This window comes from Diadema antillarum, unplaced genomic scaffold (genome assembly GCF_040938485.1).
Source record: "Diadema antillarum isolate AM-2024a unplaced genomic scaffold, OU_Dant_1.0 scf00000065, whole genome shotgun sequence".
NCBI classification, from domain to species: domain Eukaryota; kingdom Metazoa; phylum Echinodermata; class Echinoidea; order Diadematoida; family Diadematidae; genus Diadema; species Diadema antillarum.
Window position 1 is genome coordinate 4,170,336 of NW_027270954.1, and position 17,339 is coordinate 4,187,674.

Below are 17,339 nucleotides of genomic sequence, written 5' to 3' on the forward strand. Positions count from 1 at the left end.
TTCTAATGAGCAAAAAGTTTTCCCATGCCTTGCCCAATATAACAACAACTACTGATGAATCCGTAAATATGAGTCATAAAAGTGAATACACTGGACATTAGATAACATTGAGTAGTGCAGATCCAAGCCATGTTTACCAAGGCACAAAATTTGTTTTCTTGTACATATCAATTGCTCTTACGACAAGCTGAAATATGCATACTTTCGCAGCATGAAATTTTTGCGAATCTTGGAGCTGACAGCCCTTTTTGCAGCAAAATTTTTACAGCAATTCTTTTTTTTTTTCTTCTTTTTTTAGGCGAATTTGCCACAGGTATGGTATTCGATGCATATAGTGTAGACCAGAACTTTTACATGCATTTTAATTTTGAGAAATTTGGCTATTGTGAAATTAAAATACACACGAACATTGCTACTTTTACAGTGCGGAGCCCCCTTTAAAAATATTTTGTGTGTAAATGGGGTCTGCATGCTGTACTGATAAGACATTAGAGTTGTATTCTAGAATGTGAAATAGGTCAGCACAGTGAGTCAATGGGAGGGACAGGTCATTGGTATGTGAGGTATGCCACTAGGCTGGTTAATTCAAAAGGTCAGCCCTTGAAGGTGCAACCTCCCCTCCAGGGGGAGAAACAGAAAAAGTTGGCCCTGCTCACATCTGAAAAAACAGCCATTCTGAGAATGTGCAAACACTGCATCAGATGTTATGGAGGATGGGAGTGAAGGAAAAGTCCTGCCATGTGGCTTGCCTGTCACTGCAGAGCAATGAACCCGGGAATGAGATTTTCGAGATTTAATTCTTGCCTGGCACATTGTGTGCTGTTAATTGTAAAGCAGGGGGTGCAATTGTTTGTTGTAATCAGTTTTCAGCCCTGCAAACTGGCTAAAGTAATTTTCACATTTCCCCTAGCTTCTTCTCTTTCTCTGCACCTCCCCCCCCCCCCAAAAAAAAAAACACGAAACAAAACAAAAACAAAACCAAACCAAAAAACCCTGTATGATGTACTGTAGATGCTAAATTTTGCAGCGATATAACTATCACATCATTACATGATATAGCTCCTTAAAGTTGTACTGTCAGTAATTTTAGGTCAAACTTTTGTATTCGTCTGACTTGAACAGCATACAATTCAAAGTGAACACTAATAAATGGCAGCAGATGAATTTTTGCGAGCCATACTAAAACTTCACAAGGAACTGTGGGCTTTGATTGTGTGCTGAAATGTCAGGAATAAGAAAAAAAAAAGGAAACAGTGTTTTGCAGTATATCATTGAGAATATTGCCAACTGGTCGAAATACGATATTCCTTCATCCCACACGGACATGTTAGCCTTGTGATTTACGTCTCCACTTGCGCTGTTGACAGTGCAGATTCGTTGGGAGTGCTGCAACCTCTACATTCTGTGGTGCCTTAAAAAGAATCAGAAAAAAAACCATTTGATTTGGGATTTTTGTTGTTCTGCAGATGTTTTACTTAGTATGTTAGTCTTGTTACTTTTGACCAGTTTCTTCTCTGTTGCCTCTGTAGGGCAGTCAGTATTTCAGGCAGTATTGATATAAATTTTTAAAGTTCATCCTGTTATGTTACAGGGATTGTATAGTTTTGGTTGAGACCTAATTTCAGGTTTCTAACATTTTTGGGTGAGATAATGAGAAACCTCTTATAAAATATGAAAGAGCATGTAATTCTACGAGGAATTCAGCGTTTATTTGATGAAAATTGGTTTTGAAATGGCTGAGATATCCAAAATAGAGTAATTCTAACAAAGTGTGGGACCCACACTTTATCACGATCGCTTTGTTTTACTTTGTTTTTGGATGTTTCATTCATTCCAAACCCGATTTTCATCAAATAAACTTTGAATTCCTCTTAAAATGGTATGCTCTGCACTATATCATAAGTGTTTTCTTGGTATCTTGCAAAAATTTAAAAGCCAAATTTTCATCTCCACCAATACTGTACTATCCCTTTAAGAAAGTGGTATTGCTGTACCAAACAAGCATGTGTTTGAGAAGTTTAACAAATTATTTTTCCCATCGTTTATAAGGTAGTTTGTGTATTTTTTCTTTTTTTGTTCATGCATAGCATGTTTGCTGCTTCTCTTACCAGTGTCTTCTTTACAGAGTTACCATTCATGTCACTTCATATTATATGCACAACTATATATCTAATTGAATTTCTCAGTAGACCATGATGACAGTGACAATAATGATAACAACAATTTGGATAATGGTGACCTGTAGATGTTATGTGAAAGACAGTGATGATGACAAGCATGAAGGGTTGATGTTAGAAGTGATGGTGATTAGGACAAAGTCAGTCATGACTGCACTGATGACAATGATAATTTTATTGTGTACTCCCAAATGACAGACTTGTGATGATGTTTAGATGGTGGTGGTGGTAATGACAATAGTATTGACAGTGATGACAGCAATGTTTACCAGATGTGAACAATTTCAGTAAGCAACAAGAAAAAAAATACACATTTTTTTTTTTTTTTTACCGCTGCAGATGGTTGGACTCAAACCGATCGTTGCTAGAGCAGGATGTGGCGGAAAACGACACGTTGATGCTGCGCTTCAAGTACTACGTGTACTACGACTTCCCGCAGCCGGGCAGCACGGATGTGGAGCACCTGAAGAAGAACGCGGTCAGGATCAACCAGATCTACGAGCAGGCCAAGTGGTCTATACTCAGGGAAGAGGTGGACTGCACGGATGAAGAAATGATGATGTTTGCTGCATTGCAGGTATGTATTTATGTACAGACATACAAACAGACAGATGTAGCGCACAAGTACTTCATAGTATACACAACAACATACTGTAAAACCAGAAACATTTGCAGCATATCAAATTCCATTGAGTTCTCTTCGTGGGAAAGATGTAGCTGTAGAACAGGCTCATACATACATATTATGTAGAGACTCCAACTCTCCCATTTTCGACGGGAGATCTCCCGCTGAAAACCCATTTTTGCACAATCTCCCGTTCTCCCGCTTAAGATATAATTTCTCCCGCCCTGGCTCTGTGTCTCCCGTTGGAAAGGATTTCTTACTTATTGCTATTGTATGTTGAAAAAAAATAAGCCTTAGATAGCACCAGCGAGCATCTAGAACCCTATGAACTTCGTGCTTCGCACACATCAACTTGGAGTCTCCCGTTTGCTAGGGGTTTCAGGTGGGAGAATCTCCAGATCAGAAGGTGCTTTGGGTTGGAGTCTCTGATTATGTGTACATACACACAGACACACACGTGTGTACCTCACGTAACATGCCAGTGGACAAACATACAAGCGTACCTAGAAATGCGCAAGGGTTTGCCAATGTAGCAACAAGAAGTAATGAACTTTCGTAGTCTGAGAACATGAGAATCTTGGCCACTATCTTTGCCCGGAGTGTACAGAGTGGAAGATGTCGACGAATTCAAAAAATCTAGGCATCTGTTCTGAGAGGCTGTGGATGTGCTTCTAAGTTACAGAACATACTTTCCACTCTTGCCTAGAATTCAGCTTTTGAAGACATCAGTCCTTATCAGAGATTCCTTACTTTTCAGGAACATCCCCCTCCCCCTCAGCTGGTTGCCATGGCAATAGAATTGTGCTGTCATCAGAGTAATTCCTCTCAAAGTATTTTTTTATTTTTTATGCATAGAGATCATAATTTGTGTGCAGGGATAGATCTTTAAGGATGATGCAGGAACATTGTGACTTTCACATAACTATTTGATAAATCAGAAAGACTTTACGCAGAGAAATTTGCAAGTAAGGTATTACATTCAAAGTTAGCAGTAAGTCCTAAACAAATCTCAGGCGACATTGCAGCAGCATGTCAAAGACAGTGATTTTAAGGTTCTCATTCACCCTGTCATTGATGAATGTAGGCCTATGTCATTTATATTCATCATGTCATGTTTATTAGAAAGTTGGAGACTGCCCAACTTTCTTTAGTATTATGTTTCTGATATGCAAGAATGCTCATTGATACTTTGATTTGATTTCAACAGTATATCAAAAAGTGTTTAGAAATGGAATTTTGAGACAAGTCCAGCTATGGCTGATTATCCTGTTAGGATGAATATGATTTCACAGCAGTTATTGAGATATTGCTTTCACCCCCCCCCCCCCCCCCCACACACACACACACACTCACAGAGGTGAGTACTAACACCCTTTTGGTATTAAAGCAGGAATAGACCCTTCCAAGGACTGTCAAAACTTGTATACCAGAAAGAGACCACTTATCAGATTTGATTCTCTTTTGGGGAGAAACTCATTTTGTGCTGAACTTATCATAACAAACAAATGTTCCCTAGGGGTGATTTCTGTTTCATATCACTTGGGATTAAATTTGTTTGTGGATGCGAAGGATATTTTGTTTCTGTCCAGAGGAGAGCAGAGTGCACCTGTCCCGAGTTCTTCCAGTCCAGAACTAAAAGGCTGTGAAATAAGACAAAAATCAGTGTTTATTTGTGGGACAGCACTTTTAAGGAATAATTGCAAAAACTCTTGACGTTTAGCAAGGTTTAACATGTAAGGCCTAGGCAAAAAGATAAAAATAGATTTGAGACCATTATTTGCTAGTTGAACTATCAAGGTTGTGATCCGTTATGTGGAAATTACAAAACTGGGACTGTATACTTGGGTCGTTAGCAGGTATTTTGCATACCCAGTTTCAGTTTTCTCGGCATGCTACGTAGCCTGTAAGGTTAGAGTTTTTTGGGGGTGAATGGTAATGAAAGTGGGAAGGGGGGGGGGGAGGGGGCAGAAAGAGAAAGGGATTGTATGCAAACGAATGAAAGGGCATTGAAAAAAAAACCTTGCCCTCAGCAAATGTCAGAGTAGGGAGAGCAAGTGATTTCTATAGCTGTCATATATTGACTGATCATACTTTTTTCATGATTCGTCGTGCGTGTTTAATTGAATGTCAAAATGGACAAGAGGGGTAAAAAAGTGTATACAATAGAAGGAGTCTGATCTCAAATATTTTTCCCCTTGAGAAGCAAAGTTTGACCAAACTCCAGGGTTGAAAAAAAAAAAGCTTGTTTGCAAGAAATAGACAATGGATTAGTGTGCCCTGTAGGAGGAAGTATGAGAAATGAAATGTTATTATGACTTTTTTTTTTGCTTCTTTATTGAGGACCATTATAATTTTAATGACAGGTCAGGTTCTCTTATTGAAATTTTCAAGAACAAAAAAGAAAGAAAAAGGGGGATTTTCTAACCCTTTCATTCAAACTCTGTCCAAATCCCTCTATTAAAGTTTGACAAGAAGTGGCATTTGGCTGGATCCTGCCATACATCAGGCTTAGGGTTATACTTTGAAACAACTAAGTTTCTGAAAATTAAAAAGAAAGAATAAGATGGATACTTTCCTTTATTCTTCTTGTATTTTTCATTGAACATTTAATGACTATTCCAGACACCTGACCATCATATTAAGTGTTGTTGTTTTTTTTTTTCCATCAACATCCCTGTTATAGTCTGATTTATTTGAAATTTCCATTGTTCCATGCAACAGTCTGTGAAAGCCAGCCTCAAAACCAGTCCTTTGCTTGTAGTAATCATATCTGATTGGAATTTACCGGTCTTATTTATGTCCTAGCCTTTCTGAAACCTATTAATTATTTTTAGTGAGGACAGTAGGCCAGACACTTGTAGAGTCATTTGTTTTCATGTCATAAATGTTATGATATTAAATATGTGTGCGGTTCAAGTGGACCAGTTAGAACTACTTCACAGTCTGATTTAAAACAACCCAGAAACTCAATTTCTTTTCCATAAATGCAAGAAAATTGTATTCAAAATCATGTTTGTCATTCCTAGGACAGTATCATTAGTCTGTGGCATGTGTGGGTGTACATGTAGAGCAAGTTCGGGGGTTGTTGTGTAGCAATTTTTTTTGCTCCACGGAATCTAGATTGCATGAAAGTATGTGTAACAACCACTTTGGGCAATATTCAGAAATTATGTCCTTCACTTCCTTGAGTTTGGGTTTGCTGTTGGTGCGCTGAAGCCATAGCTGGGCTTTAAGGTTTACTTTTGAGGTTACTTCCCCTTTCCATTGTGGCGACATCCTTTGGCGCTATTTTCAGTGCCACAAAGGTTTTGCCCTGGGGACTGAAATGACTGTTTACCGAATAGTATTGTCACACAGCTAATTAGGCAGTGGGGCCAGTGTTGTGACAATAAGTAGATTAACAGGTGACTTTTCTCTTGGTTTGCATTTTCGCCCCCTTTGCACTTTGTGTCAAGCTTGCTGTTCTTTCATCGAATCTCAAAGACGGACTTGCCGACATACTTGTGCCGCAGTTTATGAAAACTCATTCGCAGCCTATTAACGATTTATGCAAGCCCTGCTCTTTGTCACTTTGTAACCTTCCGTTGGGGGTAAATTTTCTTTGAAAATAATCTTTGATGATCCCTGTAGTGTGAAAAGTTGAAATGAAAAGTGTGTGTGTGTTTGTGCTGAGTTAAATGTTTTCTTCAAGAAAAGTCTACAATTGGAGCGATCATTCTACCTGCAGGCAAAACTGATCATCCATGCTTATTTTGGTACTTTGTTTTTTAACTTGACAGCTTTGTATAATTGCATTCAGAGAGGTAAAGATCATAGAGATTATGCTAAAAGTTCGTAAGCATTTTCTTTTCTTTTCTTTCATAAAGCTTGGCATTACTGATTTCATAGATTATGAGTAGGAGGGACTCAGTGAAAGCAACATTTTTCAAATGAATTTTCAGAGGCTGACCAAAAAAAAAATCATCAAAGAGCAAAGACTATGAAAAAAAAGAAAAACACTTCCCCACTTTACCTGAATTAGCCAAGAGATATAGAGTTCTAGGCAGTTGAGATATGAGTGGATGAAAAATAAGTGGATTTCAGAAAAGAATATCCTCCTTAGCAATGATGTCGCCAGACACTGTTGCAGGCAGTGCTGAAAGCGTTCATTAATTTTGGACCTAAGCCAGGTGGTAAAGGTGGCTGCCTGCAGAGAACAAGAGAGAGAGAGAGAGAGAGAGAGAAGGATAAAAAAAGAAAGAAAAAGAAAGAAAGAAGGGCAATATAGCGAAAACCGACTGACGGTCTCGATTGGAAAACACTGCCTCAAATGCCAGAATAGTGCAGAGCATGTCGGCAACATCCATCAGGTGGTCAACTATGTTGGCTGTAACATTAAACTGCTCCTAGGATTGTTCGGTTCTCTCTCTCGCTTCTCCCTCTCTCTCTCTAGTTCTTTCTCTCACCACCCCACCCCACCCCCACCCCCACCCTGCCCTCGTCAACTTGTGGTCATATTCAGAATTACCAGGTCATTCACAGAACAGTGCACTTTTCCAAGCTTGAATTCTCATCCCCTTAAATGCAGTTAAAGAATGAATGACCAGAAATTGATGCATGATACTGCATGCAATTTTGCAAGCAGTGTTTGTGGTGTATCTCCACTCTCATTCACTCCCCACTTATACATATACACTGTATATGTATGTATCTAAATCTGTTACTTCCATAGTGTCTCAGATATCAATGAGCTCTTTCACTTTCTGTGAAATGTCTTCCAAATATGGCTTGCTGCTATCAGAACTGCATGGTCAAATAGTACTGCAAATGGCATTACCACTCTGTATAGCTTCAGTAGCTTGCAAAGTGAAAGTAGGACGTAAATTTCCTCTGCAGTCCTAGCAAATGTCCATGGCATTTTTAAGTACGTAGGTCACCAAAGGGCTTTTTACACTTGTGTTTCTTAACCCTGGAATTTCTCTGACCCAGGACTATCGTTAGTCCCGTACCAATTCTTTCAGCTTTTTACACTCGCCAATTAGTCCCGTACTATCTCTTGTCCGGGGCTAAGGAGAAAACTGACCTTTTTACACTCGTATTTCTTAGCCCCGGACTTTCCAAACCACATGAATATTTATAATTACGCTGTGTACTGTACACGTACACGCACGCACCTGCAGCACATGATTACCTCGTTTCTGATTGGTCAGTGAGGGTCGGACTTCGTCTCCGTCGCTTAGCCCAGGATTATTTTTTCGTTCTGTTTACACTCACTTGCTTGGCACCGCAATTGCGGTGCTAACCCCTGCTATTTTGCAGGGCCAGATAGTACCGTACTATCGGTGGGGCTAGCCCACTTTGGCAAAAACGAGTGTAAACAGAAAGTGGGCTAAGGATAGTCCCGTACCAACGGTGGGGCTAAGGCCCCCCCTTAGCCCCACCGTTGGTCCGGGGCTAGGCAAAAATTTACAAGTGTAAAAAGCCCTCAAGAAATGAACATTAGTCTAGTTATGTGTGACAAATATGTTCCACTACACTAGGCTCATGAAGAGAAAGTTATGATGATACTAGATGTTGTGTTTAAACTGCAACAAACTGTACCTTTTTCCCTCTCCCTTTCCGTAATGATATGGAAAGTAGGGCTTTTATTTTCGAGGGCACGTTAAGGGAAAAAAAAAGCCATTTCCATGGAGATTAATAGTGCAATAAGATCAAGAGATCAGGGGGGCATTTCATGAAGCATTTTGTCCGACAACTTGCTCTCAGCCAATCAGATGCAAGGATTTCAGTAGCTTGTAACAGTTTTTCAGAAAAATATCTGACCAAAACGCTTCATGAAATGCCCCCCTGATGACATGTAGCCTATGAGCAATTGACACATAGTGTAGACTATCTGAATGCAGCATATCAGTACAGTTGAACCTCTCGTATCCGGACAAGTCGGGACCGGGGCTCATCCGGATAAGGGATTTGGCCGGATGCAGGAGACTCAATGCTTTATACATGTACATATACATACACATGTACTGATGTAGCCCATTGTAGTACCACATGTAGTAATGTGTATACTGCAACCTTTTCATTGTTACATTTGGGGATGTTTCGGGATGTTGAAATGTCTGAAGGTAAGCAATTTGGAAGGAAATTTGATGCAATGTATGTTAATCATATTGGAAGTAATATGTAATTCATGTGTGTTTGGGTAGGAGTTCTCAAAGAGTTGGGAATCCCCCTTTCTTCCCGTAATTATTTTTAAAAAAATCACGGCGAGATTGCGTCCGGATAATAGAGAGATCCGGATAAAGGGAGGCCGGATAATAGAGGTTCAACTGTATATCGTACGGTGATCAATGAAAATAACACCTTCAGGCCTTGTGACCATTCACTGCTTGTGCTTGTTAATGCGTCAAGAAACCCTCGACATGACTTTTATTATACAAAGAAGTGTCATCTATCTGTCACAGGGTTCGATTTTATCATATTTGGTTGTCTGTGACACATCTAGTGTTTCCTATCAGAGTAAAGGCGGGAGAATTGTTCGTCGAGGAAATGCTAGATAATTCTTATTGCACTTCCTGTAGGACATTTGAAAGAGGAGTGTTGCAGGAAATTATCTTAAGTAGCCTCATGACCAAGAATGGCCATTTAAAGCCACCCTCAAGATTTCATCGGATATGAAACGTATGGAGACGAGATGATTTAAATGGTCATAACTTTCACATCAGTCTATTCGCATGATAGCGCTTTACAAAAGAATGCAACAATCCATAGCTTGCTTTCATGTTACATGTGGTAGCTGTTCTCTCTTCTTCTTCTTGTGCACAAGGTAATATGCAATATGAAGAGACTTTAAGAGATGAGATAATGGGCCAAGTTTGAGCACTTATCATTAAAAAAATGCAAAACTGGAGGGCATTGGTTATTATAGATGATGGTATTTTGCAATGTCACGGTCACCCTCCCGCCCGAAGTTGGCCACACATATGTAATCAGATCCCTTTGGAGGAAATAAACATTCATGGTAATGGGAAGATTGGACAGTGCCACAGTTTAATAATTGCAAAATTGCTCCAGTGTTATCAAAATCCTATGTAAACAAGACATTAAGAGTGCGAGTTAGTTGTGTCATTAACTGGGGGAGAACATTCCAGCAAGTTGGCACAGATTTTAGTGGAGTAGAATATAATGGCAACTTGCCATGTTTGGATAAAAAGATATCATTGCAAAAGGGATAATGTTTACTTGATTAGGTTGTATGGGTTTCTGTTTTGTTTTGGGGTGTGTTTGTTTGCTTGTTTGTGTTTTTTTTTTTCTTTGTTTTTTGCTCAGTGCAGTGAAATGACTGTTGTGTGCTTTAAAGTTACTTGTTGATCATAAATGATAGCTAGTGATAAGTATTGAGATTAATCTTGCCTTTGTATCGTAGTTTTGATACGAATGTCTGGGCTAGGTGGTATTCATCCAGTCAGTACTTGACTGTGACAGTATGTGTAAACCTAGCACCATCGGTGTCTGGGGAAATCAAATCAAGGTCATCAATGGAAGAGATTTCACTACCGTCAGATTGATCACTAACCTCGATGCTATTCATCACGGCGATTACTCGTCACGGGCACGCTTTTTGACGTCGGCCCTCCAGATGTTTGTCTACATACAACCTATCAAGACATGTGCAAAATTCCCAGTAGAAATCAAACCAGGGTACTTCCAATTTTGTGATCGCCATCACGTGCAGTTCGCCATAATCAGTTGTGCCCGTAATCATACAGTATTTGATTAGTATTTTTCATCTGGTTTTATTTTCTTCTTTTGATTAATCTCTCTCTCTTTCTCTTTTTGCTCTGTCCTCCATGTTCGTCCAGCTCCAAGTTAGCATGCAATCCAAGAATCCTCAGTCGGAGGTGGATGGCCCCACAGAGGGCCACGACGACATCGACAAGGCCCTCACCAACCTCCAAGTTTCATTAGAGGGTTCTTCCGTCTCACCGGGACACGTAAGTTGGACACTTCTACCACCTCTCCGTCCCCCCCCCCCCCTTTGCTCTTTTCCCTGAACAAAGATGCATAAAGATGTATGAAGGACAGAGGTTCTTATTCTTTCTCACTGTTTCTTTGTTTGTTTTTGTTTTATTGTAAATGAATACCATAAGCAGTAGTTTGAGTTAAAGGGAACCCAAACCCAAAGAGCAATGTGGATTGAGTGAAAGCAGCAACATTAGTAGAACACATCAGTGAAAGTTTGAGGAAAATTGGATAACCGATGCAAAAGTTATGAATTTTTGAACTTTTGGTGTTGGAACCGCTGGATGAGGAGACTACTAGAGGTTATGACGTATGTGTGGACAACAATATAAAGAAAATATAAAGAAAATTCCACAAAAATTCAATTTTCTACCATAATGAAAGGGCACTTGACTAACCACTTTCAGAAAGCAGGGGGAATAATTGCTTCCCTTAACGTATGTCAGTATCAAGTTGATGGAATGTGTAATTTTCATGAAATATGAAGTTTTGTGGAAATCCCTTTATATTTTCTCTGTATTATCGTTTATTTAAACTTAATTGTTTATTGAAACTTTAAAAATTCACAACTTTTGCATCGATTGTCCGATTTTTGGCAAACTTTCACTGATGTGTTCTACTAACGTTGCTGCTTTCTCTCAATCCACATTGCTCTTTGGGTTTGGGTTCCCTTTAAAGATGCACCAGAGTGGGATAAAATGCCAGCTCTACCAAAAGGAACTTGGCATGTATTTGTCTGAGTGCTAGTTGAGTATCAGACTGTTTGTGTATTTTGTAGCATTCACTTCATTTGTCATGTGTGTATGTATGCAGCATTAGTGTGCAAGGAAATGCACGGCTGAATATACAATGTATGCTCTCGTGACAAATTCTTCCAGCATCGTATTCCAGAGGGTACACTGTAGCAGTGACCGCTTGAAGTTTGAGCAAGACTGTAATATTTGATTCAACCAGACTAGAAGTGGTCAATCTTGACATTTATCATAGAAAAATCAGCTTTATGTGTTCTGGCTGACTGGGCACTCTCTGATTTAATAAAAATATCAGACATTGTCCTCTGCAATGGATTGCGGAAAGTCACCTTCGATTATTAAAGTTACTTGAGGAAGTAAAATTTTGGTGATGGGTACAAGTCCTATCACCACCATGCCCATTGCATGTAGGAGTAGAGGTCCTGATGGGCTTTCAGTTTAAATGTGCCATTATGTCAATTATCTTAACATTCCTGTGGCCATGATGTTGTTGTTTTGTAACATATGATGTCATTACTATAAGCTTGATCTTGTCAAGTCATTGGTTTCGGGCACATCCATCACATGTTTGGAGGGGGACAAATTATTTTTGGCAGGTCACCACCTGGGTCTGTCATAATTATGAATCGAGGCCTTGTTTAAAAACAAAGCAAAAAGGGAGCAGGTTGCACTCTGTAAATTTTCTGCAACGAAATAGGAGTCAGGCTGACGAAAAGTGACAGGTGACCTTCTAGAAATGCTTTGCCGTTCCGTTGTCTGCTGCCCTCAGGGTCCTTTGTGGAGGGAGGGGTGTATTTAGAGGACGACCAGCTTTCAAGCCTCACTAAGGACGGCTTTGAAATCTGGACATCCGATTTGCGTGTTTGATAAAAGGATATGGTGTGAATTTGAAAACAAGCATATTTCTCCAGTTATGACCACTGGCCATGTGCTGCTGGTATGCAATGATTGTGGTGTCAGATTGTGGTCTTCAGTGGATAAAACAAGAGTTAAAGGACAAGTTCACCTTCATAAACATAAGGATTGAGAGAATGTAGCAATATTAGTAGAACACATCATTGAAAGTTTGAGGAAAATCAGACAATCCGTTCAAAAGTTATGAATTTTTGAAGTTTTTGTGCAGTAACCGCTGGATGAGAAGACTACTGCAGTGTATGTATAACTTAGATGTCACATGCGTACAACAATATAAGGAAAATATAAAGAGAATTTCACAAAATTCCATCTCTTGAAAAAAAGTACGCATTCCCCCGACTTGTTACCGACAAATGTTATGGGTAATATTATTCCCCCTGCCTTTAGAAAGAGGCAAGTCAAGTGCTCTTATATTATGCGAAAAAAGTGAAAATATGTTGAATTTTCTTTTACATTTTCTTTATACTGTTGTACGCATATGACTCACAAGCTGTAGTAGTCTCCTCATCCAGCGGTTCCAACACAAGAATTTTAAAATTCATAATTTTTGCATCGATTGTCCAATTTTCCTCAAACTTTCACTGATGTGTTCTACTAATATTGTTGCATTCTCTCAATCCTTATGTTTATGAAGGTGGACTTGTCCTTTAAACAGCTTACTTTTCGTATGTCTTATCGGTGGTAAAAAATCAATCTTCATGATGGCGTGAAATTGTCACATATCAAATTCCAGGTACCTTAGCATCCCTGTGTTGCCTTGTGAAATGATGATTTCCTCAGATGGAAAACCATCATCATACATGTGCTCAAGATATCTTCCAGATGTGTACAGGACACAGCTATATTTGAAGTCTTTGATTTTAGAAGAAAAAAGTGATTCTTTATGTGTACGTGGTATTCATGATTGTGCATTGCACATGCCTACTGAGGGAGCTGTTTCTCACACCTGGGGGGCGTTTCATCAACGAGTTCGTCGGAGTTTTCACCGACGAATTTGCTATCAGCCAATCAGACCAAGGATTTCATTAGCTTTTAACAGTTGTCAGTGTAAATCCTTGCGTCTGATTGGCTGATAGCAAATTCGTCGGTGAAAACCCCCGACGAACTCGTTGATGAAACGCCCCCCTGAATACAAACCATTCGTATCCTCAACTAATGATGCCTTTGGCAGCCCTGGGGAATCCTGCTTTAAAGGCATAATTTACTATCTGCAGATGAAACAAAAACCCAGCATTAGTGCTTTAAAATAGTTCTAAAATGTGATTGAGGGATAGAACAACCACTGTAAAAATTTGAATTGGTAAAATTGATGTTAAGTATTGTTAGATATACAAAATGTGAACAATAGTTATAATAAAAATGTTTCCAAACTAAACCGTCTACAGTTATGGTTTATTGAAAAAAATACAGATATCTCCTTATACTTTAGGCTTTATTACGAAAATTGTATATGATAGGATGTTTTGTGGTACAACAGACCTACACATATGCATTAAAGGGATGGTACAGTATTGGTGGAGATGAGAATTGGGCTTCTAACTTTTTGCGAGATACCAAGCAAACACTTATGATATAATACAGAGCATACCATTTTAAGAGGAATTCAAAGTTTATTTGATGAAAATCGGGTTTGGAATGACTCAAACATCCAAAAACAAAGTAAAACAAAGCGATCATAATAAAGTGTGGGTCCCACACTTTATCAGAATCGCTCTTTTTTGGATATCTCAGCCATTTCAAAACCAATTTTCATCAGATAAACGTTGAATTCCTCATAGAATTACATGCTCTTTCATATTTCATAAGAGGTTTCTCATTATCTCACCAAAAAATGTTAGAAACCTGAAATTAGGTCTCAACCAAAACTATACGATCCCTTTAAATGTCATATCTTGAAAATTTTTTAAGTCACTGTTCCCGAAGGTAAACAAGACCTTTAACCCATTGAGGACGGTTTGATTTTGCGTCAACACGCATTTCCCATAGACGCTTGCCCGAGTTTATTCGAGACTCGTCCTCAACGTGTTAAAAAGCAGTCATGTCTTTGTCTTGCCATAGAGCTACAACACAAGTTCCACGGTCCTGCAAGGGATAGTGATGAATCCCAGACTAGGAAAATAGTCATCATAGCCTGAAGGGAAGACTAATTAACTTACAACATTCTAATTCATGATTTGACAAGCTCTGTGAGTCAACCTGGGACATGGAACCACCTGAGCAGATTTTTTTTTTTTTTTTTAAAGGAAAGAGGAAGACATTCCGTGCAAGCGAAGGTCAGAGTTGCTCAGAATGTTGACGTTTTTGTACTGCTTTAGTGAGAGGAAGTTTGCTTAGAGGAATTTTTTTCCTCTCTTTTCTGAGGTCACTTCCTGTCAACAGACTTAAAAGAAAGAAATACATAATAGATGTTGCATATGAGAGAGGATTTACTTTTGAACCTTTTAGAACTTACGTCTCAAATTCCATTGCTGTTACTGTACATGTAATAATCTATCTTGCCTTTGTATTTGGAGATGATAAACTTAAAGGGGAAGAAGGTTGTGTGTGGTGTTTGTGTATTAGTACATGTTTCTTTATTGTATGTGCTACATGTATGTGTGTGTATGTATACAGCATATGTAGAATGTATCTGTATGAGTTATCAGTATAGTTACGTGTTCATGTTTTATTGTATTTATTCATACAGTGTATATGCATGTGGTATGTATGTATGATTACAAAAAAAAAAAAGAAGGAATACTTATACAAATAGCGAGCTTGATATGTGTATCCCAGTCCTCAATTATCAGAGAACCTATTAGGAATCATGTTTTGCGTGTCAGCTTGCCATGCCCCAAGATACTTGTCTACAATTGATGCACCTCGCGTACAGCACAGACAGCCTTGTGGGAATGATTATATCAGATGTTGGGAAATCGATCATTCCCCAATTTTGAGCTAATCTGGTTAATTGGCCCGACGAGCTATCAACATGGCTTAGCGTTTGCCATCCAACATTCTGATGTGACAAATTTTAAAGTGCCCCTCCTCAGTTCTCTGGCATCCGTTGCTTCATTTGACATGAGGCCAGGCTTGTTTGGGCTGTTCGTGATGACTCTTGCACAATTTGCATAATATTTATGATGTATGGAAACTATCAAGATCATGGTAAATGCCTCAAATGTTTATGAAACTTGATCCTTTTTTTGCCATTTTTTATCAAAGTTTTACATGGTTTGGTGTATATGACACTGAAGATGGCATACTGTAATGAATACAGGAATTTACTTTTAAGAGCAGTTGTTTTGAATGAATATTTATGAAGTTGATATAAAAGTAAAGCCAAATGAAATTAGGTGAGCAATTAAGATCCCTCAGTCTGCGCATGCTTACGTTCAGGTATTTTTAATTGATGAGTTTTAAGAAGCAGTGACCTAATTCAATCACTTTAACCACCAGTGCGCTCTAAGTCAATTTTTCGCTCTTGTAGTAGCAGCGGGGACTTACTATGTGTGCAAGCCGATGGCTCCTTCAAAGCAGAATTTAGAATGGTGATGGAACAGACAGAATTCTCGTACACTCCTGTGCTGTAGCAATGACTGAATGCTCCATGTCGTTCAGTCTGCCGAGCTGATAAAGATGGGGCTTATGTCATGAGCCACGTGCTATATGGGCAGGTTGTTCTTTTGGAGTAATATTTTTAGCTGCAGCATTACAGTTTCACACAGACACACACACACACACCAAAAAAAAAAAAAAAAAAAAATCATCCGTCTTTTGAAGAAGATGTCGGTTACGTGAATTGCATGGGGGGAAACGTGCTAAAAGTCGGTGCAGTGCTGGAGGCCGCGGACGTTGAATACAGGGCTAGACTCCCAAGGCTGGCAGACACAAAGGGTCCGATTGGATGATCCAAGGCCGGGGTATCCTCTCTGATTGTGCCAAGCAATTTTTGTAACATGGCAGGCGAGGATTTTGCATCGGGATTGGTGGGGGGGGGGGGGGGGAGAGGGGGAGAGAGAGGGGGAGGAGCAGGGGGGGGGGGGGTTGCAAAGGAGAGAGAGAGAGCAGGGGAAATGAAACCTCTGTGTGCTAGATTGTTGTGTGATTCATGTCTATCATGATGAGACAAAATGGCACACGCTGCAACAAACAGTGATACATTTTGATGTTTACAAGGGGAAATATAATGCTGGACTTGTCTTCATGGCTTTTATACACTGAAAAAAAAAGTGAAAAAAATGAAACGTTGGTGTAGTTAGGGGAAATATTACTATCTTCAATGCATCTTATGTCTTTGTGATTTTATTTTGGGTTGTAGATGCTTGTAGTCCATGGATAGCAACCCAGTGACAGGACAGGTACACTGCAACAGTAATTCCAAGTTTGCATTGTTGAGATCGAAGAAAATGTCAGAAAGAAAAGGGGGTAGGCCCAGCTACTTTGGGTCTTTAAAAAAAAAACACAAACTTTGAGGATGTGGCTAACATTAATTCAATGGATAGTAATTTTCTGTCTCAGTTGTGTTGTGTTGAATTATGACACGAAAAAGCAAGTGCTGAAAACCACAATGAAATTGTATACCTTAAGCAACACTTACAAAAATATTTACGCATGGTGGTAGTAGCAGTATTACTCTTTTCATTAAAAAAGTATCGTAATTTCAATCATCTACTCATATTAGAGTTGTCAGGAAATTTTTTGTGTTTACCAGATGTATAAAGATATAAAAGTCAGAGGCCCTTATTCTTTCTCATTGTTTTTATACCCCCGCCCACACATAGTGTGTATGGGGGTATATAGGAATCACTCTGAGGTTGGGTACTACTAAAATTTTCTTACCTGTCAAATAAAGAAAAAAGTGCCATATTTCAGCAGTATGCTTCCCAT

The 17,339-nt window shown here is 39.1% G+C and overlaps 1 protein-coding gene across 1 annotated transcript in view; it reads left to right on the forward strand.

Moving 5' to 3' along the window:
• The window catches only part of LOC139716460 (fermitin family homolog 2-like), a gene marked incomplete at its 3' end in the record, with an annotated part of 65,025 nt that extends 54,250 nt beyond the window's left edge, over positions 1-10,775 (forward strand). Inside the window, exons 5-6 of the mRNA XM_071628006.1 lie at positions 2,517-2,754; positions 10,644-10,775. Of these exons, the coding sequence (XP_071484107.1) occupies positions 2,517-2,754; positions 10,644-10,775 (370 nt within the window). The remainder of the gene's footprint in view (positions 1-2,516; positions 2,755-10,643) is intronic.
• Between the last annotated feature and the right edge of the window lie 6,564 nt (positions 10,776-17,339).